At 48.3% G+C, this 25,843-nt stretch overlaps 1 protein-coding gene and 1 non-coding gene across 2 annotated transcripts in view; both read left to right on the top strand.

The window, feature by feature from the left end:
- Positions 1-1,931: 1,931 nt before the first annotated feature.
- Positions 1,932-25,843, top strand: part of SUPT16H (SPT16 homolog, facilitates chromatin remodeling subunit) — a 32,110-nt gene continuing 8,198 nt past the window's right edge. Inside the window, exons 1-19 of the mRNA XM_069761216.1 lie at positions 1,932-2,461; positions 5,294-5,386; positions 5,476-5,646; positions 7,493-7,648; positions 8,392-8,538; positions 8,929-9,080; positions 9,159-9,331; positions 9,679-9,769; positions 10,009-10,082; positions 10,169-10,281; positions 10,392-10,457; positions 10,572-10,667; positions 10,789-10,904; positions 11,581-11,734; positions 18,511-18,638; positions 18,715-18,850; positions 18,930-19,056; positions 22,086-22,204; positions 22,454-22,579. Coding sequence (XP_069617317.1) covers positions 2,396-2,461; positions 5,294-5,386; positions 5,476-5,646; positions 7,493-7,648; positions 8,392-8,538; positions 8,929-9,080; positions 9,159-9,331; positions 9,679-9,769; positions 10,009-10,082; positions 10,169-10,281; positions 10,392-10,457; positions 10,572-10,667; positions 10,789-10,904; positions 11,581-11,734; positions 18,511-18,638; positions 18,715-18,850; positions 18,930-19,056; positions 22,086-22,204; positions 22,454-22,579 — 2,304 coding nt within the window. The 5' untranslated portion in view covers positions 1,932-2,395. The remainder of the gene's footprint in view (positions 2,462-5,293; positions 5,387-5,475; positions 5,647-7,492; positions 7,649-8,391; positions 8,539-8,928; positions 9,081-9,158; positions 9,332-9,678; positions 9,770-10,008; positions 10,083-10,168; positions 10,282-10,391; positions 10,458-10,571; positions 10,668-10,788; positions 10,905-11,580; positions 11,735-18,510; positions 18,639-18,714; positions 18,851-18,929; positions 19,057-22,085; positions 22,205-22,453; positions 22,580-25,843) is intronic.
- Positions 4,614-4,669, top strand: LOC138660503 (small nucleolar RNA U6-53/MBII-28). The gene has a single exon (XR_011317894.1). It is a non-coding gene; the product is annotated as a small nucleolar RNA U6-53/MBII-28 (small nucleolar RNA).

Here is a 25,843-nt window from a genome sequence, read left to right as displayed (position 1 = left end):
CAACCATTCAAACCAACGATTTCAGATTCGGAGGTAGCAGCTCTAGCAATGCGCTACAGCCCACAATGACATACTGTAGATAAGAGAATTTGGTAATCTTGAGTTGTATTGCAGACAGTGAACCCAGAAACAGATTATACTATTATGCATAGAGATAAATTGTATAAAACAGTGCATTTCTATTTGTATTCTACAGGTGAAGAAAAAGTCAGACTTTTCTTGTTCCTATAATACTAAAAATAATGAAAATCAATTACAAAAATTCATTGTGTGTGTCTCCCCGGAACTAAAACCAAGAACCTCTACAATTACAGACAGGAGTTTACATTGTATTTTTCAGTCTGTAAGCTAGAGGGAGAATAAGAGATTTTTTCTCTCCCTATGAAATTACAAAAAAAATTAAAAACGATTATAATAATGTAATTTTTAATCGGCCTTTTTAAAAAATAGACTTCACTATCCTTTTTTATCCATGAAATAAAGACTTCCACTTTTGGTAACGGTGAGTGCCTTCCTTTTTTCTTCTACTGTGCCATTGGACTCTATACTCATACAGGATTGAGCACCCGTTCCTTGGGGTGTGTGGCGTTAATAGTGTGTGAGTGGTCTCTGCAGACTTGTTCAAGAGACCACGGTGGTGCAGCAGGGCCGAATTTGCTTTTCTCTGTTTTTGAACTTTATAAAGATGAGAATGTTCGGGCGGCTCTGACTGAACAAAAAATAAATCCACAGGTCCCAACTAGAGATGAGCAGGACGTACAGATGATGTTGCACTGATCAAAAGCTGCGCCAGGGACGAAGGAGACTAAGCGATTCACGACCTCCCGTCCAGCTGCCGGGTACCACTGACCTGGACCAGGAGTGCCGTGAATCTATCCGCTCATCTCTAGTCCTAACTGCCTGGATTTGGGTCTATGCCCTGCAGTCTCGTGCACCTGCTGAATGTCCCTCTCTGCCATCGCCCCCTGATAGGGGAGAAAGAAATGGTAACTGGTTGTGGCCAAAATTTGCCGCTACGCACGCCACATCTGATCTCCAAAAGATGGGAGGTATGCTGCACCCCTTAGGCTATGTGCCCACGTATAATGGTCCACTGCGGATTTTTCCACAGTGGATTTGATAAATCTGCAGGGCAAAAACGCTGCGTTTTTGCTGCGGATTTACCTCAGTTTTTCTGCGGATTTCACTGTGGTTTTACAACTGCGGTTTTCTATTGGAGCAGATGTAAAACTGCTGCGGAATCTGCAGAAAGTGACACGCTGCGGAATGTAAACCGCTGCGTTTCCGCACGTTTTTTTCTGCAGCATGTGCACAGCGTTTTTTGTTTCCCATAGGTTTACATTGTACTGTAAACTCATGGGAAACTGCTGCGGATCCGCAGCGTGTGCACATACCCCGACAGACACCCAACACCTCAGATATCCACGCTGTGAACGTTCTGGACACCAGAGTATGGCATCGGATGCGATATACCAATGACCTATCACTAGGCCGAGTGTTATCCGATGCTTTATCACATAGCGTTCGGCCGTGTTATACAGCGCTGCGACTACGGCCTAAGGTGGCGTATAGGAAAGCCAAGTTCAGTGGGCATTGCTATTTAGTGTATGGCGCTTAGATATTTTACACAGTGACCACACAACATTTCCATTTTTGGAGTCTCTGAGAGATTTAAAGGGGTTGACCATGAGAAGAAAAACATATTAAAAAACTGTCAGAAAAAAAGTGTCACCCCTGGTACTGCAGCTCAGCTCCACTCACTGGCTGGGCTGCGGTCCCTAATAAAACTTCTGGCCAGGTGTGAGACACTGGAAAAGACAGCAGCCATGTTTTTGTAATTCCGGACAACCCAAAACTAGTGAATAATACACGTGAGGAAGATGCCTGCAGCAGCCAATCAGATTACAGCTCTCATCTTACTAAGGCACGCCGAAGATGAAAGACGTGAGCTGATTGGTTAGGGCGCCTGCTCCACTTTGCAGCAGGATTAGTAGATCTCGTGCTGTATATTTTCTAATCCTAAATGACAGCCGGTGATGCCGGATAGAACCGGGGAGGCCTCGGTGCAGCCGGCAGTGACATCTCCGGTCATTCTCCGCTGAGATTCACACAGCAGTCAATAGATGCGCATATCCGGCGGCAGGGGGCGCTGTGGCCGCTGCTCTCCGCCTCAGTCTGTCTTTTCTCTCCGCCCCCGGTTCTCTCTAGCAGCTCGGGATTTCCCGCTCTACGTGCCATCGTTTGTGCGTTCGGAGCTAGAAGCCCGCGCAGGCCATCGCCCAGCCCGCGGTGTTTCCCGGAATCCTCCCCAACGGACTGCGAGCTACCCCGGCCAGGAGATTAGGAAAGACACGCGGGAAGCCCGGCCTGCTCCGGGAGGGGGCACAGGACGAGGATGGCGATCAGCCTGGATAAGGAGGCCTATTACCGGCGAATCAAGCGTCTGTACGGAAACTGGAAGGTGATGAATGGCGGCGTGTGGCTCCGGTCCTGTGGGCTCCCGCTCTGCCCGATCCTCCATCACTGCGTGCTATCACCTGCCGGGTCACGTGTGCGGCCCTGTGCCCGCGTGTGGCCGAGGACAGACCCGTGTATATACGGGGTATACGTTATATACACCTCATGCCCGGGCTGATGCCCCAGAGGAGCTGGCCAGCCTACCAGCGAGGGGTTAATAAAGTTTCCATGTGTCCCGATATTCGTTATCTGCCCACATGTGCCAGGGCCGACCTCGTAGGGGGCACCCTCTGTGGTGTGGGGTGGTGGGCACTGTCTGGGGTGGCACTGCGGCCCGTCCGGTACCTCCACTCACTAGCAGCAGTGATTCCGGGGGCACTCTGTCTAATATGGCACCCTCTGTGGGGTGGGGTGGTGGGCACTGTCTGTGGGGTGGCACTGCGGCCCGTCCGGTACTTCCGCTCACTAGCAGCAGTGATTCCGGGGGCACCCTCTGTCTAATATGGCACCCTCTGTGGTGTGGGGTGGTGGGCACTGTATGTGGGGTGGCACTGCGGCCCGTCCGGTACCTCCACTCACTAGCAGCAGTGATTCCGGGGGCACCCTCTGTCTAATATGGCACCCTCTGTGGTGTGGGGTGGTAGGCACTGTCTGTGGGGTGGCACTGCGGCCCGTCTGGTACTTCCGCTCACTAGCAGCAGTGATTCCGGGGGCACCCTCTGTCTAATATGGCACCCTCTGTGGTGTGGGGTGGTGGGCACTGTCTGTGGGGTGGCACTGCGGCCCGTCCGGTACCTCCACTCACTAGCAGCAGTGATTCCGGGGGCACCCTCTGTCTAATATGGCACCCTCTGTGGTGTGGGGTGGTGGGCACTGTCTGTGGGGTGGCACTGCGGCCCGTCCGGTACTTCCGCTCACTAGCAGCAGTGATTCCGGGGGCACCCTCTGTCTAATATGGCACCCTCTGTGGTGTGGGGTGGTAGGCACTGTCTGTGGGGTGGCACTGCGGCCCGTCCGGTACCTCCGCTCACTAGCAGCAGTGATTCCGGGGGCACCCTCTGTCTAATATGGCACCCTCTGTGGTGTGGGGTGGTGGGCACTGTCTGTGGGGTGGCACTGCGGCCCGTCCGGTACTTCCGCTCACTAGCAGCAGTGATTCCGGGGGCACCCTCTGTCTAATATGGCACCCTCTGTGGTGTGGGGTGGTAGGCACTGTCTGTGGGGTGGCACTGCGGCCCGTCCGGTACCTCCGCTCACTAGCAGCAGTGATTCCGGGGGCACCCTCTGTCTAATATGGCACCCTCTGTGGTGTGGGGTGGTGGGCACTGTCTGTGGGGTGGCACTGCGGCCCGTCCGGTACTTCCGCTCACTAGCAGCAGTGATTCCGGGGGCACCCTCTGTCTAATATGGCACCCTCTGTGGTGTGGGGTGGTGGGCACTGTCTGTGGGGTGGCACTGCGGCCCGTCCGGTACCTCCACTCACTAGCAGCAGTGATTCCGGGGGCACCCTCTGTCTAATATGGCACCCTCTGTGGTGTGGGGTGGTAGGCACTGTCTGTGGGGTGGCACTGCGGCCCGTCCGGTACTTCCGCTCACTAGCAGCAGTGATTCCGGGGGCACCCTCTGTCTAATATGGCACCCTCTGTGGTGTGGGGTGGTGCGCACTGTCTGTGGGGTGGCACTGCGGCCCGTCCGGTACCTCCGCTCACTAGCAGCAGTGATTCCGGGGGCACCCTCTGTCTAATATGGCACCTTCTGTGGTATAGGGTAGTGGGCACTGTCTGTGGGGTGGCACTGAGGCCTGTCCGGTACCTCTGCTCACTACCAGCAGTGATTCTGGGGGCACCCTAGCGTGTGGAGGCGGGTACACTGTGCCAGGCATCTGTACTGTTTCCTGCTGTTGCTTCTTGTTTTCTTAGTGATTTTTCCCTCCCATAAGACGTTCCTCCCGTTTCTCTCCATAGATGTCAGTAATATGTCTGATATTCCAGAGTGGCCGTGCAGCCCCTGCCAACCCCATCCAATGGTCTCCTGGAGGCTGTGCAGACAGATCGGCAGGGCTGCCCGGTAGCCTAGTGGTTAGCACAGGTGCCCTACAACGCTGTGGCCATGGGTTCTAGTCTGACCCACTACTAGTGATTACTATTGTCTGGCGTAGCCTATGATGAGTTGCCATGCTAATACTGATGCTGCCCCCGGGAGCATGTGGCTTCTGGCAGTGAATGAGTGTAGCTGACTAACTGAGGCGGCCATGACATTTTGTGTCACTCCCAGCAGATGTTTTGTCCCTATGGCTGAGGCGGCCATGACATCCTGTGTCACTCCCAGCAGATGTTTTGTCCCTATAGCTGAGGTGGCCATGACATCCTGTGTCACTCCCAGCAGATGTTTTGTCCCCATGGCTGAGGCGGCTATGACATCCTGTGTCACTCCCAGCAGATGTTTTGTCCCCATGGCTGAGGCGGCCATGACATCCTGTGTCACTCCCAGCAGATGTTTTGTCCCCATGGCTGAGGCGGCCATGACATCCTGTGTCACTCCCAGCAGATGTTTTGTCCCTATGGCTGAGGCGGCCATGACATCTTGTGTCACTCCCAGCAGATGTTTTGTCCCTATGGCTGAGGCGGCCATGACATCTTGTGTCACTCCCAGCAGATGTTTTGTCCCTATGGCTGAGGTGGCCATGACATCTTGTCAGTCCCAGGCTGAGGCGGCCATGACATCCTGTGTCACTCCCAGCAGATGTTTTGTCCCCATGGCTGAGGCGGCCATGACATCCTGTGTCACTCCCAGCAGATGTTTTGTCCCTATGGCTGATACTAATTTTCTTTTTCAGAAAGGTGAAGATGACTTCTCTAATGTGGATGCCATCGTGGTGTCGGTGGGAGTGGACGAGGAGATCGTGTACGCCAAGTCCACCGCCCTGCAGGTGAGGGCCACTTTGTACAATGTCTGTCTCTTTTTTGCAGTATGATCTAAAGTTTTGAGTGTTTTTTTGTGTTTTTCTGCTTTTGTTAGACCTGGCTTTTTGGCTATGAGTTAACAGACATGATAATGGTTTTCTGCGACGAGAAAATTCTCTTCATGGCCAGCAAGAAAAAAGTGGAGTTTCTAAAGCAGATTGCAAACACAAAAGGCAATGAGAACGCTAATGGCACCCCAGCAATCACACTGCTGGTCCGGGAGAAGGTACGTGTCCTACTTCACACCGAGGTCCATGCAGGTTCCATGCTGCCACTATGGGCCCCATGCCCATCACACTAATTTTGCTGGAGTCTGCTGATATTCATGGGATCGGCCAACGGTCTGTATATGGGTGTGCCGGGGAGAGGTGTCAATCTTGCATGTGTCCAATATTGGACTCCCGGAGACAGGCTGTCGGCCGACATGTCAGCTGGTGGCTCTCTCAGAGAGCACAGGTGTGCCCGGCCGGACGAGTGCTACTAAGGGAGTGTTGGCTGAGTTGGTCCGACAGCCATCTAATGGATATGGTAAGTGTCAGGCCATGGATGCAGTAGACCCCACTGAACAGAACCATCAGTTGTGGGGACATTGGGCCTGATTATCGCTGGGCCACGACATGGGGAGCTTTTACTGCTTCTGTGCTATTGGGGTAATTTGCTGCCCCAAATTAACAAACATCTCCGCCTTGATGGACTTTTATATTGAGGCAACTGAATGCTTTCTCTCGGAGTTAAGGGGTGATATATGGAACGATCATACAGCTGCACTGAACAGCAGGGGGTCGTATCATGGCGGGTTACTGCCCAAAGCTGCAAGTAATAAGTTAGTGGGCATATTAGTCCTTGAGTGGCCACTCAAATAATGGAAGTGATGAAGTGAAATGCCATAGGTGATGATGGCTGGGTGATGTGTTTGGGCAGGAGGGTTGTTCTGTAGATGTCACCAGCCATTCAGCTTTGTGTATTGCGGCCCCATGTTTCCTTCTCCGTAGTCGGCATTGGATTGAGATCACTTTTGGTCTTAAAAGCCTGAAACTCTTTAATATGACAATTAACAAAACCTTGTCAGTTGCCTACTTTTTATATTTTATCCCACTCTTTAACACTTTAGAGGGCTCTTACATAGTGTATGTTCCCATGCTGAGAATACACAGTGGACTGGTTTTCCACTATAGTGGCGGCTTTGTCGTTTCACTGAATCTGCATCTTTTCCACAAAGAAATTCTGCAGGGAAATAGTCTTATGGGGATGTTTCTAATACCTCCTGTGTGCGGACAAAGTGATACATATTACAGCCACAATGGGTTATGTCTTAGGTTCTGACTCCCAATCTGAGGTAGACAGATTGACGTCTTGGTCCATGTTCATGACTCTGGTGGTCTTCCATCTGAACCCCTGAAAAACAGGACTCAAGCAGTCTAAAATACTAAACTCCGGACTCTTTCACCTCCTTTGCTGTGGAGTATGTCTCTATTAGATAGACTCAATTAGTCTACAGGAGGTCATGGGCAGTCCAGTGTTTCATTTTTAGCCTTCATTGAAGTTAACTGACTTTAGATGGAACTCTCCTGACGGATATTACCATACAAGCTTCATCCTTCTTCTGTGCAGGCGCTGGTGAGTCACTGCACTGCGCAGAAGGAGGATGAAGACGCTGCCCAGAGAACGGTGGATAAGGTACCATAACCGCGCGGGTGCATGGCGCATGTGCGGGATAACAGCGCCACAACTGCACGTCACACGGCAGTGTGATATACACGGGAGGGGATGCTATTGCAATGTAGATGAGGCAGAGATTTCTTCCAGGCACCGCTCGCCCCGAAGACTGGAAGAAGTCATCAACAGATTAAGAGTGCATTCCTCAACACACCGCAGCTATGAGGCATACAGGTGAGACTGGTTTAACCATTCTATTACCTGTATGCCCATAGTAATAGCCTAAAAGCATCCAAGGGGTGACAGATTCCCTTTAAATGTGGTGAGGGCATATGTTTTGAAGAAAATCTCGCATTAATGTCCTGTTTGTAAGCTTGTATGGCAGTCTGTTTCTAAAAATGTGCATTTCTCTGCAGCAAAATGAGGGTAACAAGGCAAACTTCGACAAAATGCTCGAGGCAATCCGAGGGAGCAAGAAAGGAAAGCGAATTGGTGTTTTTAGCAAGGACAAGTTCCCAGGCGACTTCATGAAAAGCTGGTACGACTGCCTGAATAAAGAAGGCTTTGACAAGGTAAGAGCTTGTCTTTCCTGCTGCACACTGTTTTATGGGCAGTAAAGAGGTTAATCTCACTGGACTGAGCTGTGCACGGCTTTATTTCTTTATTCAGGGCAGTATGTTGTTTTTTGTGCCAAGACAAGCAGGATTACGGTGACCGGATCCTCCAAACACTGTAGGTGATGGTACAGCTCACCTCCTCCCTCTCTCTTCACAGTGACTTTTGCCCAGATCACATCATGCCCAGAAAACACTTCTATACAAGTGATTATATTCAATGTGACTGGATGTTGGTGTTTTTTTTTTTTTTTTTGGCATGACTTGCTGTAATGGTTCACTCACACAACTGTATTTTCGGTCCTATTGCGATTTGTGGGGAAAACGGAGAGTGGTTGGCCAATGGTAGTCAGTGGAGCAGTGCAGTTGTGCAGTTGAGCTTTTTTTTTATTTTTGCAACATTCACGCGATCCTACCCTAAGATACACATGTCAAAAACATATTTTAAAAATATCCCATAAAGGATGGGGTATGTTGGGCAGAGACTTTATTGTGCTCAGTATCATCAGAAGTTGTAATGTCTATATTGGCTTTGGTAATAAAGGAAATCTCCAGGAGATGTTGCCAGAATCGGTAGCTTATGTGCCAGTTGGGCCATATACAGGTCGCACAGACGTTTTCTGACCAAGCACTTCATGCTAGTGTTGTAACCGTGAAGAAATGACCCTAGGACCCTTCTTGAGTCTCTTCTTGTCCATTAGGCTGATATCAGCGCTGCAGTGGCCTACACAGTTGCTGTAAAAGAGGAGGGCGAACTAAACCTTATTAAAAAAGCAGCCACCATTACCGCTGACGTCTTTAACAAGTTCTTCAAGGAGCGTGTCATGGAGATTGTGGATGCTGATGAGGTAATAAAATGCTCCATGTTTAGTACAGTTAACATGTTTCATTGGACATCCTCCGCCTATTGATCAGTGGAGGTCTGAGTGCTGGGACCCACGCCAATTGGCAGAACAGGGTAATTTCATCCCTGAAGCGGCACGTTTATCCTTGTTACAAAATGGAGCGGCACTCCATTCATTCTCTATGAAGCTGTAGGGAAAAGCCAAGCTCAGGGCCCCATAGAGAATGAATGGAGCTGTAGTTGACCATACAAGATTCTGCCCCATTCTAATGGGAATCAAAGTTCACTGTTATGCCAGTTTGTGTGCCCCAGTGGTCGGACCACCACCTCTTCCGAACCAACATCTCTTCTGAATAAAATGCATAAAACCTTTTATTTTTGGCTCTCATTCTAGAAAGTACGGCACAGCAAGCTAGCGGAGTCTGTGGAGAAAGCCATAGAAGATAAGAAGTATTTAGGTGGGACAGATCCGTCCACCATTGAAATGTGCTATCCTCCCATAATCCAGAGTGGGGGCAATTATAATCTAAAATTCAGTGTGGTCAGGTTGGTTCTCACTCCTAGTACAGTAAAAGCGCTGGAACTCTGATAGATGTCTCGTCTCATTTGTATTTCTGCTTGCAGTGACAAAAACCACGTACACTTTGGGGCAATCACATGTGCCATGGGCGTCCGCTACAAGTCATACTGCTCCAATTTAGTGCGAACTCTCATGGTGGATCCATCACAGGAAATGCAGGAAAATTACAACTTTTTGCTCCAGATGCAAGATGATTTGTGCAAGGAGTTAAAGCATGGTAAGTGCTTAATGAGTTATAATTTGGACATTTTCCAGAAGGGCCATGACCCCTATAATGGGCTTCATAGCTCCTGCTTAAAGGATGGCCGACCTCTGACCTCGGCTAGCACACTTCTATAGGTGAAGGTTCTGATCCGTCACATATTGTGAAATTACCTCCAATGCTTGGTATACTTCACTAACTATCCATGCAACGGGAGTTTTCATATTTGCCATCTGGGGTCCAATGATTAATTTTGGGGGAATTCTTCAGAAGCTTTCCGGATCTATACACTGACTTGTTCTAAATTTTTATGTGAACGGAGTCTGAGAATAGATCATAATTATCGTTGTTGTTAACACCAGGTGCAAAAATAAGTGAAATCTACCAAGCCATTATGGATCAAGTGAAGAAGCAGAAGCCAGATCTAATGAGCAAGATCACCAAGAACCTGGGGTAGGTGCAGCACTTGTGCTTAAAGGGAACCTGTCACCCCTAAAATGGAAGATGAGCTAAGCCCACCAGCATTCGGGGCTTATCTACAGCATTACAGAATGCTGTAGATAAGCCCCGGATGCCGGTGGGCTTAACTCCTCTTCCATTTTGGGGGTGACAGGTTCCCTTTAATATTGCATGCGGCAGAAAACCTGCTTCTTGGTAACATCTGGTGCCTCCTTTTTATTCTGTCTTTCCAGTTTTGCAATGGGAATAGAGTTTCGGGAAGGATCTCTTGTATTAAATAGCAAGAATCAGTACAAACTGAAGAAAGGTACAAGTCCAACATTATCAGGGTGAAATGATCTTGGTCACCAAAAAGATAATTTATTTTCCATGACCATTAATTTCTTATTTTAGGAATGGTGTTCAGTGTTCACTTGGGCCTGTCAGACCTCACCAAGAAAGAAGGGAAGAAGCAAGAAGAGAAGACCTACGCCTTGTTTATTGGCGACACAGTGCTGGTTAATGAGGTATACTTGTGGGACAGGTTATAAGAAGTGCCCTAAAAAACCTTATCCGTTGTTTTGCTGATATTTTAATAGTATGGTAATTTTTTTTTCTCCCTGTAAATTTTCCTTAGGAGGGACCAGCAACTATTCTTACTGGTGTTAAGAAAAAAGTGAAGAATGTTGGAATCTTCTTAAAGGTAACTTGGCTAAAATCCTAAGATTCTGTTTCTTTTGACTGTTTTTAAAACTTATGAGTATGTGTAATCCTAGTCCAAGCACAGCACCGTATAATTACTGATCTGTCTTGTCAGAATGAAGATGAAGAGGAGGAGGAAGAAAAGGACGAAGCTGAGGATCTTCTTGACCGAGGATCTCGAGCTGCAGCACTGCTTACGGAAAGAACTAGAGTATGTTCTGTATTTGACTGGTGAATCAGCTATAAACTTGGAAGGTTTCATGGGTTGTCTTTGTTTTTGTTTTCCTTATTTGTGCTATTCTTGACTGATTCACTGCTGTTTTCTTCCAAAGAATGAAATGACGGCAGAGGAGAAGCGCCGGACTCATCAGAAAGAGCTGGCTTCACAGTTGCATGATGAGGCACGGAGAAGGCTAACGGAACAGAAGGGCGAGCAGCAGGCGCAGAAGTGAGTCCCTATCTTAAAGGGAACCGGTCGGCCCCAAAATCGAAGATGAGCGAAGCCCATCAGCATCAGGGGCTTATCTACAGCATTCTGTAATGCTGTAGATAAGCCCCCGATGTATCCTGAAAGATGAGAAAAAGAGGTTAGATTATCCTCACCCAGGGGGCGGTCCCGCTGCGGTCGGGTCCGATGGGCGTCGCGGTCCGGGACGATGAGGTCCTCTTCTTGTATTCATGCTCCGGCGCAGGCTTATTTTGTCTGCCCTGTTGAGGGCAGAGCAAAGTAGTGCAGTGCGCAGGCGCCGGGAAAGGTCAGAGAGGCCCAGCACTGCAGTACTTTGCTCTACCTTCAACAGGACAAAGTACGCCTGTGCCGGAGCCGCAGCGTGAAGACAAGAAGAGGACGTCATCGTATGAAGATAGGGGGCCCCGGGCCGGACTGTGACGCCCATTGGATCGGACCGCCCTCCCAGGTGAGTATAATCTAACCCCTTTTTCTCATCTTTCAGGTTACATCAGGGGCTTATCTACAGCATTCCAGAATGCTGTAGATAAGCCCCTGATGCTGTTGGCCTTAGCTCATCTTCCATTTTGGGGGTGACAGGTTCCCTTTAACCAATCTCACTGTATTGTTTTATGCTGTAACATTCACTGTTAATAATAGTTTTTTCTTCACCCAGGGCTCGCAAGTCTAACGTTTCATACAAAAACACATCTCAAATTCCAAAAGAGCCTGAAATTCGGGAGATGAAGATTTACATAGACAAAAAATATGAGACTGTGATTATGCCTGTGTTTGGAATAGCTACTCCCTTCCATATTGCCACCATCAAGGTAATTGAGCACTTGCTCATTGTAAAATGAGCTGTATTTTGTTGTGCTAAATCGACAGCATCAAAAATTCTGGAGACGTTCTTGCCAATGAAAATAGCCCGTGGGCGTGTGTATGCCTAGTGTACCCAGAACTGCGTGGCAGCTCCTTTTGTTAGCTTGCAGAACCAGGAAGCCATAATAATAATCTTTTATTTATATAGCGCCAACATATTCCGCAGCACTTTACAGTTTGCACACATTGCTCGCAATCTAAATTCCCTATCAGTATGTCTTTCATGGCCTATGACTTATTGACGGCGTAGGTTTTCTGTAGCACTTTGGCTACAAGGAGTATGGACCTGTGGTTGTAATACGTTGCTCTAATGTTAAGGCTGCTTACTCTGTCGCCTCATTGGGGGACACAGGACCATGGGTGTTATGCTGCTGTCCACTAGGAGGCGACACTATGCATAATCTGAAAAAGGTTAACCGTGGCTCCTCCTCTGCAGTATACACCCCTGGATGGCGTCAGCCTTCTCCAGTTTTTGCTTAGTGTCGCATAGGAGGCACACCTAAGATTTTTTTACTCCGTTTTTTTCAGACGGATTCCAGATGAAGAAAAGTGGGTCTCCTGTGAGACTCCCGGCATGGCTCCTTCCTCGGCCACCTATTACAGGTGCCCGGTTGAAGTCGAGATGGCTTTTTCCCCAAATCGCTCCTTCCCTAGTCCCTCGGGTGCTGGTTCGAAGTCGAGACCCCCCTTCCTTCCCCAATTCCTTTTGGTTTCTGGGTCGAGGCGAGGATAAAGCCCCCTGATGGTGACGGCAGCACCCTCCCTAATCCCCCTCTGGGGGCATTAGGTTGAGACGCCTCAGGTAGGGCCTGCACAGGCAGCACTCTGCAACTCCCAGCAATGGGCCAGCACACTGCACCTGCATCCAGGGACCCCAGCCCAGCTGCGGGCTCCTGACGGGACCGGGGGGAGTGAAGGTAGCAATGGCACAATAGAAACACAGGGCTCCCTGCGCCCCTGTATCTGCGGCAGCACCAGCTCTATGCTGCCTCAGGGGGACCCCTCACAGGGCCCCCCCTTCCGCTTATAGCCCCACCTCTATCCTGCCTTCAAATCCGAGGGGGGCCGGTTCAGATCCGACCCCCTGCTGGCCTGGAGCCTTTCTGGGCATCAGGCATCTAATTTAGGCCGCAGCTTCGGCCTAGCTGAAGCTGCCGCCACCTCTCCGCTCCCTGGCCCGCCCCCCGGATGACAAATATGACACTCTACAGTGTCACAGAGGGGGCGGATCGAGACAGAAAGGGCGTGCTTTTACACAGCCTTGCCGCCTTTTTTTTTTTCCTCAGCTCTCCGCCCCTTCTCTCCCTGCCTCTTCTCCTCAGCTGTCATTTCTACTGCAGCGAGGATTAACCCTGCATCTCCCGGTCAGCAGGACCAGGCCAGCCAGTCTCTGGGAGGCACAGGACTGTGGTTCTTCGGCGCTGGACCTAGGAGCTAACTGGTGGGGTAAGATTACAGCTGGGTTGTTTTACTCGGCTGTGAATCCATATTCCCTTTAAGGTTCCTCTGCATAGCTACCCCTGTAAGGTGCTAGCCAGCCCTTTTGCACTCTGTGCACTATGCTGGGCTCAAGGTCCAAGAGAACCAGGCAGGACTGCTATTATGCATTCTGCACAGCCTGCGGGACCGCTCTCCCCAGTGGCAACACGTACCCGCACTGCCAGGGCTGCACTCAGACTACTGTGTCAGAGCCCCAAGAGGCCCCTGCTAATGCCTCAGTCTCTAATGCCACGCCGGAATGGGTCACTCAGATGTCGCAATCTATGACGCAGTCTATAAATAACCTAACCTCCACATTGCTTCAGGCTCTGCAGAGTCATGCCTCGGCTATGACCGCTACCCAGCAAAGGGAGAGCTTGACTCAGGGACAGGATGACCCTGGCACATCCACGTCTAGGTCAGGACGCAAGCGGACCCATAGGTCACGTTCATCTGCGTCATCCCATAGCACACGGTCATCCCCTTCTAGGGAGCGACACCATAGTTCTAGGTCATCTAGACCAGAGGTGTCAAACTGCATTCCTCGAGGGCCGCAAACAGGTCATGTTTTCAGGATTTCCTTGTATTACACAGGTGATAATTTAATCACCTGCACAGAATGATTCCAGCACCTTGTGCAATACAAGGAAATCCTGAAAACATGACCTGTTTGCGGCCCTCGAGGAATGCAGTTTGACACCTCTGATCTAGACCGTCCCCTTCCAGGGACAGACCATGAAGATCTCCGCAATCCACGACTAGAGAAGGCCTCCTCCCCAGCTCACCCAGCAGGGGACGCCTCAGTGATACACAGGATTCGGAAGGCATCTGTGACTCCGACTCAGACAAGGAAACGGAAGGGTCCCTGATCCCAATCCCTCCTAGCAATACAGCGCTAGTTGAGTACTTAATCTCTTCCATCCATCGGGTGCTGGACACTTCTGATCCGCCACCAGAGGCCCCAGAACACAAGATTTCCTTTGAAGAACCTCTGAAGCCGCCTAAGGTTTTCTCTAACCACCCAGAGTTTAAGGCGATCCTTACAAAGCAGCTTTCACAGCCTGAGAAAAAATTCGCTAATCGCAAATATCTGGAGGCTAGGTAGCCCTTCCCACAGAAGGATACCAAGGAATGGACAGACCCACCCAAAGTGGACCCCCCCCCCAGTCTCTAGACTAGCAGCACAGACCCTCCTTTCACTGCCAGATAGCTCAACCTTCAGGGATGCAGCAGACCGGCAGGTAGAACGCATGGCTCGTTCAATTTTCAAGGCTGCAGGGGCAACCCTGGCTCCTGCGTTCGCTTCAGTTTGGGCTGCCAAGGCCATTCTGGCCTGGGCCAAAATTTACAAGCTGGCCTCCAAGCATCCGCTCCTGAACCAAGCGGTTCAAATAGCAGTCGTAGCAGATTACATGCAGCTCTGGATTCAGCAAGGGGTGTAGCGGGGATGGCATCAAACGCCATCACAATTCGGCGTATCCTCTGGCTGCGGGAATGGAAAGCGGACGCAGCCTCAAAGAAGTCCCTCATGCACCCCCCCTACCTCAGTGGGCGACTTTTTGGTGAACAGTTGACACGATGATATCCAACGCCACCGGGGGTAAGAGTACCTCTCTTCCCCAACTGAAACTTAAACGCACTTACAAGAAGCGTTTCCTTTTGGAATTAACCGTTCCCAACGCAGGGACAACTCACGGTCGACGCAAAGGTCGGACAAGACCTGGCAGTCAAAAGCAGCCCAGTCTAAGCCCAGAGGAGGAAAATCTCAGACTTTCTCCTCATCATCACTCACGGACTCAGGAAGACACTATACCCATAGGCGGCCGACTTTTGCTCTTTCATCAAGTCTGGCTGCCTATTACAGAAGACAGGTGGGTCAGGGAACTAGTGTCTTCGGGATACAAGATAGAGTTCACCTCCAACCCACCGGACCGATTCTTCCTTTCTGTCCCCCCAAAACCACCGGCCAAGGCTTGTGCCTTCTGACAAGCGGTCTCCTCGCTTCTTCAAGCAGGAGTCATAGTACCGGTCCCCACGGCCGTGCGCTTCCGAGGGTTCTACTCCAATCTATTCGTAGTCCCCAAGAAAGGAGGCAGTGTGCGGCCCATATTGGACCTAAAACAACTCAACAAATATGTACGGGTCCGTCACTTCCGCATGGAGTCTCTTCGGTCCATCATTGCATCCATGGAGAAGGGAGAATATCTCGCCTCCATAGACATACAAGACGCATACCTGCATTTACCGATTGCACCTGCCTATCAGAGGTTTCTCAGGTTCGCAATCGACCAGGACCACTACCAGTTCGTGGCTCTCCCGTTCGGACTCGCCACGGCTCCCAGAGTGTTTACCGAAGTCATGGCAGCCATCATGGACGTCCTGCTCTCCAGAGGCATAGTAGTCATTCCATACTTGGACGATCTACTCATCAAGGCTCCCACCTTCAAGGACTACAAGCTCAGCATCTCAATCACAATCGACACTGAGTCGCATGGGCTGGTTAGTCAACTTACAAAAGTCATCACCAACCCCAAGTCATTCTCTGACCTTCCTCGGAATGCTATTCAACACCTCCAGGGGTCTAGTGCTCCTTCCCAAGGCAAGGCACTGGCTCTTCGCCTAGGAGTTCGCACCCTCCTCCGCAAACCCCCTCGATCTCCGGTTTGCCATGAAGAGTCCTCAGCAGGATGGGGGCAGCAATAGCAGCCGTCCCATTTGCCCAGTTTCGCCTCAGGGATCTCCAACTAGCCATCCTCAAGTCCTGGGACAAAAACCCTTTCTCTCTCGACAGGGAGTTCCGGCTAACGTCAACCAAGAGGTCCCTGCACTGGTGGCTCAAGCCAACCTCGCTAGCAAAGGGGAAATCCTTTCTCACAGGTCAATGAATGGTTCTGACCACCGATGCGAGCCTGATGGGTTGGGGTGCAGTGCATCTACACCACAGGGCACAGGATAAGTGGTCCCCAGTGGAAGCGACCATGCCCATCAACATCCTGGAAATTCGTGCCATTCTCCTGAGATTGAGAGCCTTTCATCACTTACTAGCAGCCTCTCACATCAGAATACAGTCGGACAATGCCACGGCTGTGGCATATGTGAATCACCAAGGGGGGACCCGCAGTACCCAGGCGATGCAAGAAGTCATATCCTCCACTGGGCAGAGGACACAGGGTCGGTTCTCTCGGCGGTCCACATTCCAGGTGTGGACAACTGGGAAGCAGACTTCCTCAGCCGACAAGAAATAGACACGGGAGAGTGGTCTCTCCATCCCGAAATTTTTCGCCAGATTTGCCATCGCTGGGGGACCCCGGATGTGCCTAATGGAATCCCACTTCAATGCCAAGGTCTCCAACTTCATGGCCAGAGCACACGATCCGCGGTCGCTCGGAGCAGACGCTCTGGTTCAGGACTGGACCCAGTTCCAGCTTCTGTACATTTTCCACCTTTCCCCCTGATATCCAGGGTGGTGAGGAAGATCAAGCAAGAGGAAGTTCCAACCATCCTAATCGCATCGGACTGGCCCAGACGTACATGGTACACCGACATCGTACAACTTACAGTAGACGCCCCCTGGCGTCTCCCCGACCACCCCGATCTTCTATCACAAGGCCCGTTCTACCACCAGAACTCAGGGGCTCTCAATTTGACGGCGTGGCCCTTGAGACCTGGGTTCTAACCCAGGCAGGGTTCTCGCCGGACGTCATTGGAACCATGATCAGGGCACGGAAGCCAGCCTCTGCCAAGATCCATTACCGTACCTGGAAAGCTTTCTTTACCTGGTGCGAATCTCGTGGCCAGACTCCACTCCCTTATTCCTTACCCAAAGTACTTGGTTTTCTCCAATTGGGTCTGGAGGCCAGGCTGTCCCTGGTCTCGCTTAAGAGCCAGGTGTCAGCTCTCTGTGCTTTTTCAAAGGCGCATTGCTACCAAGCCGCAAGTAAGCATTGCAGGAACCACCCTTCGAACCCCTTAAGGAGGTCCCGCTCTGCCTTCTATCCCAGAAGGTGGTTTTCCTGGTGGCAATCACCTTGCTACGCAGGGTGTCTGAACTGACAGCACTCTCCTGCAGACGGCCCTTCCTGGTTTTTCACCAGGACAAGGTAGTTCTCCGTACGGTTCCATCCTTCCTTCCGAAGGTTGTGTCCCACTTCCACCTCAATAAGGAAATTTCACTGCCATCCTTTTGTCCGGTCCCGGTTCATAGAGTGGAGAAGGCTCTGCATACGCTTGACCTTGTCAGGACATTGCGTATATATGTGTCTAGGACTGCGTCCTTCCGAAGGTCTGACTCTTTACCTTCTTCCGGAAGGCGGCCGCAAGGGTCTGCCAGTTTCCAAAGCTACCCTTGCCAGGTGGATCAAATCCACCATACAAGATGCCTACCGCCTTAAGAATTCCCCTCTTCCTGCCGGTATTACGGCACACTCTACACGGGCGGTAGGGGCCTCCTGGACCATGCGGCACCAGGCTTCGGCACAACAAGTGTGTAAGGCGGCCACTTGGACTAGCCTACACACGTTTACTAAACACTACAAGGTTCATACCCAGTCCTCAGCGGAAGCAAGGCTGGGTAGATGTGTTCTGCAGGGGGCGGTGCCCCAAGTGTAGCGGCCTGTCTGCACAATATTCGTCCATTGCTTCCCACCCAGGGACTGCTTTGGGACGTCCCATGGTCCTGTGTCCCCCAATGAGGCGACAGAGTAAAGGAGATTTTTGTGTACTCACCGTAAAATCTTTCTCTTAGCCTCTAATTGGGGGACACAGCTCCCACCCTGTTGCCCTTTCCGGGTCGTTGTTACTGTTGAGTTCTCATATTGTTTGCTTGAGCTTGTACATAGTTGCCTTCTTATAGGCATGGTTATGTTATTCATGTCACGTTCCTCCTACTGCTTTTGCACAAAACTGGAGAAGGCTGACGCCGTCCAGGGGTGTATAGTGCAGAGGAGGAGCCACGGTTAATCTTTTTCAGATTATGCATAGTGTCGCCTCCTAGTGGACAGCAGCATAACACCGATGGTCCTGTGTCCCCCAATTAGAGGCTAAGAGAGAGATTTTACGGAGAGTACACAAAAATCTCCTTTTCACACATCAGTTTTTTTTGCTGTCAGGCACAATCCGGCGAATTTTGAAAAAAAAAAAAGAGCGGATCCGTCGGAATTTTTTTTTTCTATATAAACATGCATTAGCAGATTGTTTTTGGATGTTTTCTTTTTCTCTTAAACTTTTTCTGTTTCCTTGTGTACAGAACATTAGTATGTCCGTTGAAGGTGATTATACGTATCTCCGCATCAACTTCTACTGCCCTGGAAGTGCTTTAGGGCGGAATGAAGGCAATATTTTCCCTAACCCAGATGCCACGTTTGTGAAGGAAATGTAAGTAATTTTGGTTACAACAGTTTGTTTTTATAGAACTTCCTTTTCTTGATTTCTGTAATTCTTTGTTGTTCAGAACGTACCGGGCCTCCAATATGAAGACCCCCGGAGAGACTGCTGTGCCATCGCTTAACTTACAGAATGCTTTCCGAATTATCAAGGAAGTGCAGAAGCGATACAAGACCAGGGAGGCAGAAGAGAAGGAGAAAGAGGTGAGAAATGGAGATGAAATCTGTCTCTATCGTACATGCGTCATTTTTGTATATTAATTGACTTAATCTTCTTCTGCAGGGCATTGTAAAGCAAGATTCCCTTGTCATTAATCTTAACCGTAGTAATCCAAAATTGAAAGACTTGTACATTAGGCCTAACATCGCACAGAAGCGAATGCAGGGCTCTCTTGAGGCCCATGTAAATGGTAAGTGTGACCCTTCACATGAATTCCTCAAGACCTCATTCATACCGGGTCTCGTGCTTCATTCAGCAGAAACGTGCCTATTTACTAGCCTCTATTGTCAAGTTATTGAACAGTCCTAAAATGAAAGTCTGGAATTTGGCAATAGTGAGATTATACAGTTTGCTTTACACAGATATGCTTGCTTTTAATTAGGTTTTAATGTTATATTGATCAGCTACCGTTTGGATACATGACCAATATCAGATGGGTTGAGTAACAACACCCCACATCCTTACCTATCTGCTAGAATCTTCTACAGTCATATGTAAACAATGTACAGAAAGCCAAAGATCCTCCGCACTGTAGTGTCCGCTCCTGGGTACTGCAGATCAGCTTGAACAGGTCAATATCATTTTAGTAGAAAACCCCTTCTTGACATTGAATATACTTGTATGTATGATGCGGATTCCCTCCTATGTGATTGTGGAGTGCCAATGGATTGCTATGGCAGTCCTGAAGAGTTCTTCCACCGTACCTGTCATGATGGTGCTCCTGTGAAGACCCGTCTGTGTAGATATGATTAGGATGCATATATACCGTGTTTTGCAAACTATAAGCCACACCTAGGTTTTAGAGGAAGAAAATAGAAAAAAAACTTGAGGCAAAAATATGTGTTCATGATGCACTGTTATGTGGGGGGTTGGGGGGGGGATCTACTGCTGACACTGTTATAGGGGTGATGTCCCCCTTCCTGGTGTATATGATTCCATATCCTGGCATATATGGCTTCCCATCATGCCACACACAAAAATAAACAATTCTACTCGCCTTCCCTATGCTCTCACAGCGCGGTGTCCTGCAAGTGATGTCACTGCCATACGCCCCCACACGCCGACATCAGCTGCTGGAATATTCACTGCTCCCCAAGCCCAAGACTATGGGAGTGGGGAGCAGTGAATATTAATTTTTCTTAATAGGGGACACACATGCTCGCACAGCTGCTGCAGAAGCCAGCCGCTGCGGCTAACATGTTTGCTCACTATTAAAGAGCTTGAATATTCACTGCTCCCCACTCCCATAATCCTGCCTACTTCTCAGTCCTGGCTACAGTGCATAGAGGTGGGAGGGACTATGGGCTTGGGGAGCAGTGAATATTTACGTTCTTTACTAGCGTGCACACATGTTAGGCTGGTTTGACATTTGCGTTTAAAAATGCAGCGTTTTAAACGCAAACGCATTTGGTGAAAAAACGCGTTTAAACGCTGCGTTTTTTAGACGCATGCGTTTTTGCATGTTTTAATACAAACGCGGCGTTTTGACGCGTTTACATGCGTTTTTTCCTGCGTTTGCGTTTTTGAAACGCATGATGAGAAGTGTGTGACAGCTGCCAATCATCAAAATCAACAAGAAAACCCACTATAAACAGAAATGGTTAGGGTTAGGATCCCTAGGGACCCTAACCCAAACCCTAAGGGACCCTAACCCAAACCCTAAGGGATCCTAACCCAAACCCTAGGGATTCTAACCCTTAGGGTTAGGATCCCTTAGGGTTAGGGCTGGGGGTTGACTTATCAGTGTGTATTCTTGTGTTTTTATATTAAAACGCATGCGTTTAAAAACGCATGCAAACGCATGTGCTTAAAAACGCATGCGTTTACATAGACAGCAATACTTTTTTTGCCGCAAAAAAGCATGCGTTTTTTTGAGGCAAAAAAACCGCATGCGTTGTCAAAACACGGCAAAACGCATGCGTTTTTAATGTTAAGTATAGGAAAAAAAATGCATGCGTTTTTTTTGCACAAAAACGCAAAAAAGCCCCACAAATGTGAAACCAGCCTTAGCCGTTGCCGCCGGCTACTGACTCCTGTGGCCCTCTCCTCCACCTCTTTCCCCTTCCCCCACTGCTCGACTACATGATACATCTCGGACGATGGAGGGGTGCGTCCTTATAGTCCAGAATTTTTTTTTGAAAATACGGGGTGTGTATATATAATATATCTATCCATCTATCAAATGTATCTATATCTAGATATAGATATACTATATTTCACCACATTTTTTTCCCCGTCTTCCAGTAACTGGTATACTAAAATGAATGGTGTCATTCAAAACTACTACTCGTTCTGCAAGAAACTACCTCTTAAGCGGCTGTGTTGATTAGGAAATAGTGTTATGGCTTTTGGAAGAAGTGGAGGAAGAAACAAAAGTGCAAAGAAAGTGGGAAATACTCTGGTCTTGATAGTGTTAATACTTCAACAATTATACAACTTGGTCTAATGACCCTTTCTAGACAAACATTCATACTTTTAGGGTATGTGCACACGATGCAGATTTAGTGCAGAACTGCAGCAGATTTTTCTGCAGCAGAAACGCTGCAGAACTGCACTGTGATCACAGTACAATGTAAATCAATGTGAAAAAAAAAAAGCTGTGCACATGGTGCAGAAAAATCTGCGCAGAAACGCTGCAGTTTTCAAAGAAGTGCCTGTCACTTCTTTTGTGCAGTTCTGCAGCGTTTCTGCACCCCTCCATAATAGAAATCTGCAGGTGCGTTTTTCATGCGTTTTTCATGCGTTTTTCATGCGTTTTTCATGCGTTTTTCATGCGTTTTTCATGCGTTTTTCATGCGTTTTTCATGCGTTTTTCATGCGTTTTTCATGCGTTTTTCATGCGTTTTTCATGCGTTTTTCATGCGTTTTTCATGCGTTTTTCATGCGTTTTTCATGCGTTTTTCATGCGTTTTTCATGCGTTTTTCATGCGTTTTTCATGCGTTTTTCATGCGTTTTTCATGCGTTTTTCATGCGTTTTTCATGCGTTTTTCATGCGTTTTTCATGCGTTTTTCATGCGTTTTTCATGCGTTTTTCATGCGTTTTTCATGCGTTTTTCATGCGTTTTTCGTGCAGATTTGTGCTCAAAAAACGCATCAAAAACGCACCTGCAGATTCTGCCAGGAGATGCAGATTTAGTGCAGAACTGCAGCAGATTTTTCTGCACTAAATCTGCATCGTGTGCACACAGCCTTATACATATTTTATTTCTTTTACACAGGTTTCCGTTTCACATCTGTGAGAGGAGATAAAGTGGATATTTTATACAATAACATTAAACATGCCATTTTCCAGCCTTGTGATGGCGAGATGATCATTGTGCTTCATTTCCACCTCAAGGTAATGATAAACATTTGTAATTTAAAGGGGTGCTCCACTACTCAGACAGCTTCTTCTGAATCTCTGTTTCCACCAATAAAATTATAACATTTATGCTTGCTTCTGGCAATGGAGGGGAGTATAGGTACTATTTTACTGGGGGGAAATATAGGAATTGTCAAAGTAATAGACAACTCCTTTACCAAAAAAGTCCAGTCATCTGATCGCATACAATTGGCTTATCACATACCATATATTTTTGTTTTACAGAATGCCATAATGTTTGGAAAAAAGAGGCACACAGATGTCCAGTTCTATACAGAAGTTGGAGAGATCACCACGGATCTTGGAAAACACCAGCACATGCATGACCGGGATGATCTGTATGCAGAACAGGTGAGTAGATCGATTCTTTACCACACGGGGTGATTCCTCTAACAAGGAATGTCTAAACCCATAATGCTGTTTCGTTGTTTAACCCTTTTCTGCCATTAGACGTACTATTCCGTCCATGTGGGGTGGGCCCTACTTCCCAAGGACGGAATAGTACGTCCAGCGCGATCGTCCGCGCTCACAGGGGGAGTGCGGCCGGCTGTCAGGTGCTTATCGCAGCTGACATCCGGCACTATGTGCTAGGAGCGGTCACGGACCGCCCCCGGCACATTAACCCCCGGCACACCGTGATCAAACATGATCGCGATGTGCATGCGGTGCAGGGAAGCATCGCGCAGGGAGGGGGCTCCCTGCGGGCTTCCCTGAGACCCCCGCAGCAACGCGATGTGATCGCGTTGCTGCGAGGGTCTCATACCTTCCTCCCTGCAGCAAGGCCCGGATCCAATATGGCCGCGGCATCGGGTCCTGCAGGGAGGGATGTGGCTTACCAAGTGCCTGCTCAGAGCAGGCACTTGGTAACGCTGCAGCGCTCTTTGACAGATCGGTAATCTGACAGAGTGCTGTGCAAACTGTCAGATCACCGATCTGTATTGTCCCCCCCGGGACAAAGTAAAAAAGTAAAAAAAAAAATTTCCAAGTGTGTTAAAAAAAAAAAAAAAAATAAATAAATAATGAAAAAAAAAAATATTATTCCCATAAATACATTTATCTAAATAAAAAAATAAATTAAAAGTACACATATTTAGTATTGCCGCGTCTGTAACGACCCGACCTATAAAGCTGTCCCACTAGTTAACCCCTTCAGTAAACACCGTAAGAAAAAAAAAAGAGGCAAAAAACAACGCGTTATTATCATACCGCCGAACAAAAAATGGAATAACACGCGATCAAAAAGACAGATATAAATAACCATGGTACCGCTGAAAACGACATCTTGTCCCGCAAAAAACGAGCTGCCATACAGCATCATCAGCAAAAAAATAAAAAAGTTATAGTCCTCAGAATAAAGCGATGCAAAAATAATTTTTTCTATAAAATAGTTTTTATCGTATAAAAGCGCCAAAACATAAAAAAATGATATAAATGAGGTGTCGCTGTAATTGTACTGACCCGAAGAATAACACTGCTTTATCCATTTTACCAAACGCGGAACGGTATAAACGCCTCCCCCAAAAGAAATTCATGAATAGCTGGTTTTTGGTCATTCTGCCTCACAAAAATCGGAATAAAAAGCGATCAAAAAATGTCACGTGCCCGAACATGTTACCAATAAAAACGTCAACTCGTCCCGCAAAAAACAAGACCTCACATGACTCTGTGGACTTAAATATGGAAAAATTATAGCTCTCAAAATGTGGTAACGCTAAAAATTTTTTGCAATAAAAAGCGTCTTTCAGTGTGTGACAGCTGCCAATCATAAAAATCCGCTAAAAAACCCGCTATAAAAGTAAATCAAACCCCCCTTCATCACCCCCTTAGTTAGGGAAAAATTAAAAAATTAAAAAAATTTATTTATTTCCATTTTCCCATTAGGGTTATGGTTAGGGCTAGGGTTAAGGCTACAGTTAGGGTTAAGGCTACAGCTGGGGTTAAGGCTACAGTTAGGGTTAAGGCTACAGTTAGGGTTAAGGCTACAGCTGGGGTTAAGGCTACAGTTAGGGTTGGGGCTAAAGTTAGGGTTAGGGTTGGGGCTAAAGTTAGGGTTAGGGTTTGGATTACATTTGCGGTTGGGAATAGGGTTGGGATTAGGGTTAGGGGTGTGTCTGGGTTAGAGGTGTGGTTAGGGTTACCGTTGGAATTAGGGTTAGGGGTGTGTTTGGATTAGGGTTTAATTTATAATTGGGGGGGGTTTCCACTGTTTAGGCACATCAGGGGCTCTCCAAACGCGACATGGCGTCCGATCTCAATTCCAGCCAATTCTGCGTTGAAAAAGTAAAACAGTGCTTCTTCCCTTCCGAGCTCTCCCGTGTGCCCAAACAGGAGTTTACCCCAACATATGGGGTATCAGCGTACTCAGGACAAATTGGACAACAACTTTTGGGGTCCAATTTCTCCTGTTACCCTTGGGAAAATACAAAACTGGGGGCTAAAAAATAATTTTTGTGGGGGAAAAAAAAGATTTTTTATTTTCACGGCTCTGCGTTATAAACTGTAGTGAAACAATTGGGGGTTCAAAGTTCTCACAACACATCTAGATAAGTTCGTGGGGGGGTCTAGTTTCCAATATGGTGTCACTTGTGGGGGGTTTCTACTGTTTAGGTATATTAGGGGCTCTGCAAACGCAATGTGACGCCTGCAGACCATTCCATCTAAGTCTGCATTCCAAATGGCGCTCCTTCCCTTCCGAGCCCTCCCATGCGCCCAAACGGTGGTCCCCCCCCACATATGGGGTATCAACGCACTCAAGACAAATTGGACAACAACTTTTGGGGTCCAATTTCTCCTTTTAGCCTCGAGAAAATACAAAACTGGGGGCTAAAAAATAATTTTGAGGGGAAATTTTTTTTTTTCACGGCTCTGCGTTATAAACTGTAGTGAAATACTTGGGGGCTCAAAGTTCTCACAACACATCTAGATAAGTTCCTTGGGGGGTCTAGTTTCCAATATGGGGTCACTTGTGGGGGGTTTCTACTGTTTAGGTACATTAGGGGCTCTGCAAACACAATGTGACGCCTGCAGACCATTCCATCGAAGTCTGTATTCCAAATGGCGCTCCTTCCCTTCCGAGCCCTCCCATGCGCCCAAACGCTTGTTCCCCCCCACATATAGGGTATCAGCGCACTCAGGACAAATTGCACAACAACTTTTGGGGTCCAATATCTCCTGTTACCCTCAGGAAAATACAAAACTGGGGGCTAAAAAAATATTTTTTGTGGGAAAAAATGTTTGTTTTATTTTTACGGCTCTGCATTATAAACTTCTGTGAAGCTCTTGGTGGGTCAAAGTGCTCACCACACATCTAGAGAAGTTCCTTAGGGGGTCTACTTTTCAAAATGGTGTCACTTGTGGGGGGTTTCAATGTTTAGGCACATCAGTGGCTCTCCAAACGCAACATGGTGTCCCATCTCAATTCCTGTCAATTTTGCATTGAAAAGGCAAATGGCGCTCCTTTTCTTCCGAGCTCTCCCATGCGCCCAAACAGTGGTTTACCCCCACATATGGGGTATCGGCGTACTCAGGACAAATTGTACAACAACTTTTGGGGTCCATTTTCTCCTGTTACCCTTGGTAAAATAAAACAAATTGGAGCTGAAGTAAATTTTTTGT

This window comes from Ranitomeya imitator, chromosome 1 (genome assembly GCF_032444005.1).
Source record: "Ranitomeya imitator isolate aRanImi1 chromosome 1, aRanImi1.pri, whole genome shotgun sequence".
Lineage (NCBI taxonomy): Eukaryota > Metazoa > Chordata > Amphibia > Anura > Dendrobatidae > Ranitomeya > Ranitomeya imitator.
The sequence above is the reverse complement of the archived record's forward strand: the minus strand, read 5'-3'. Positions and strand labels throughout refer to the sequence as shown.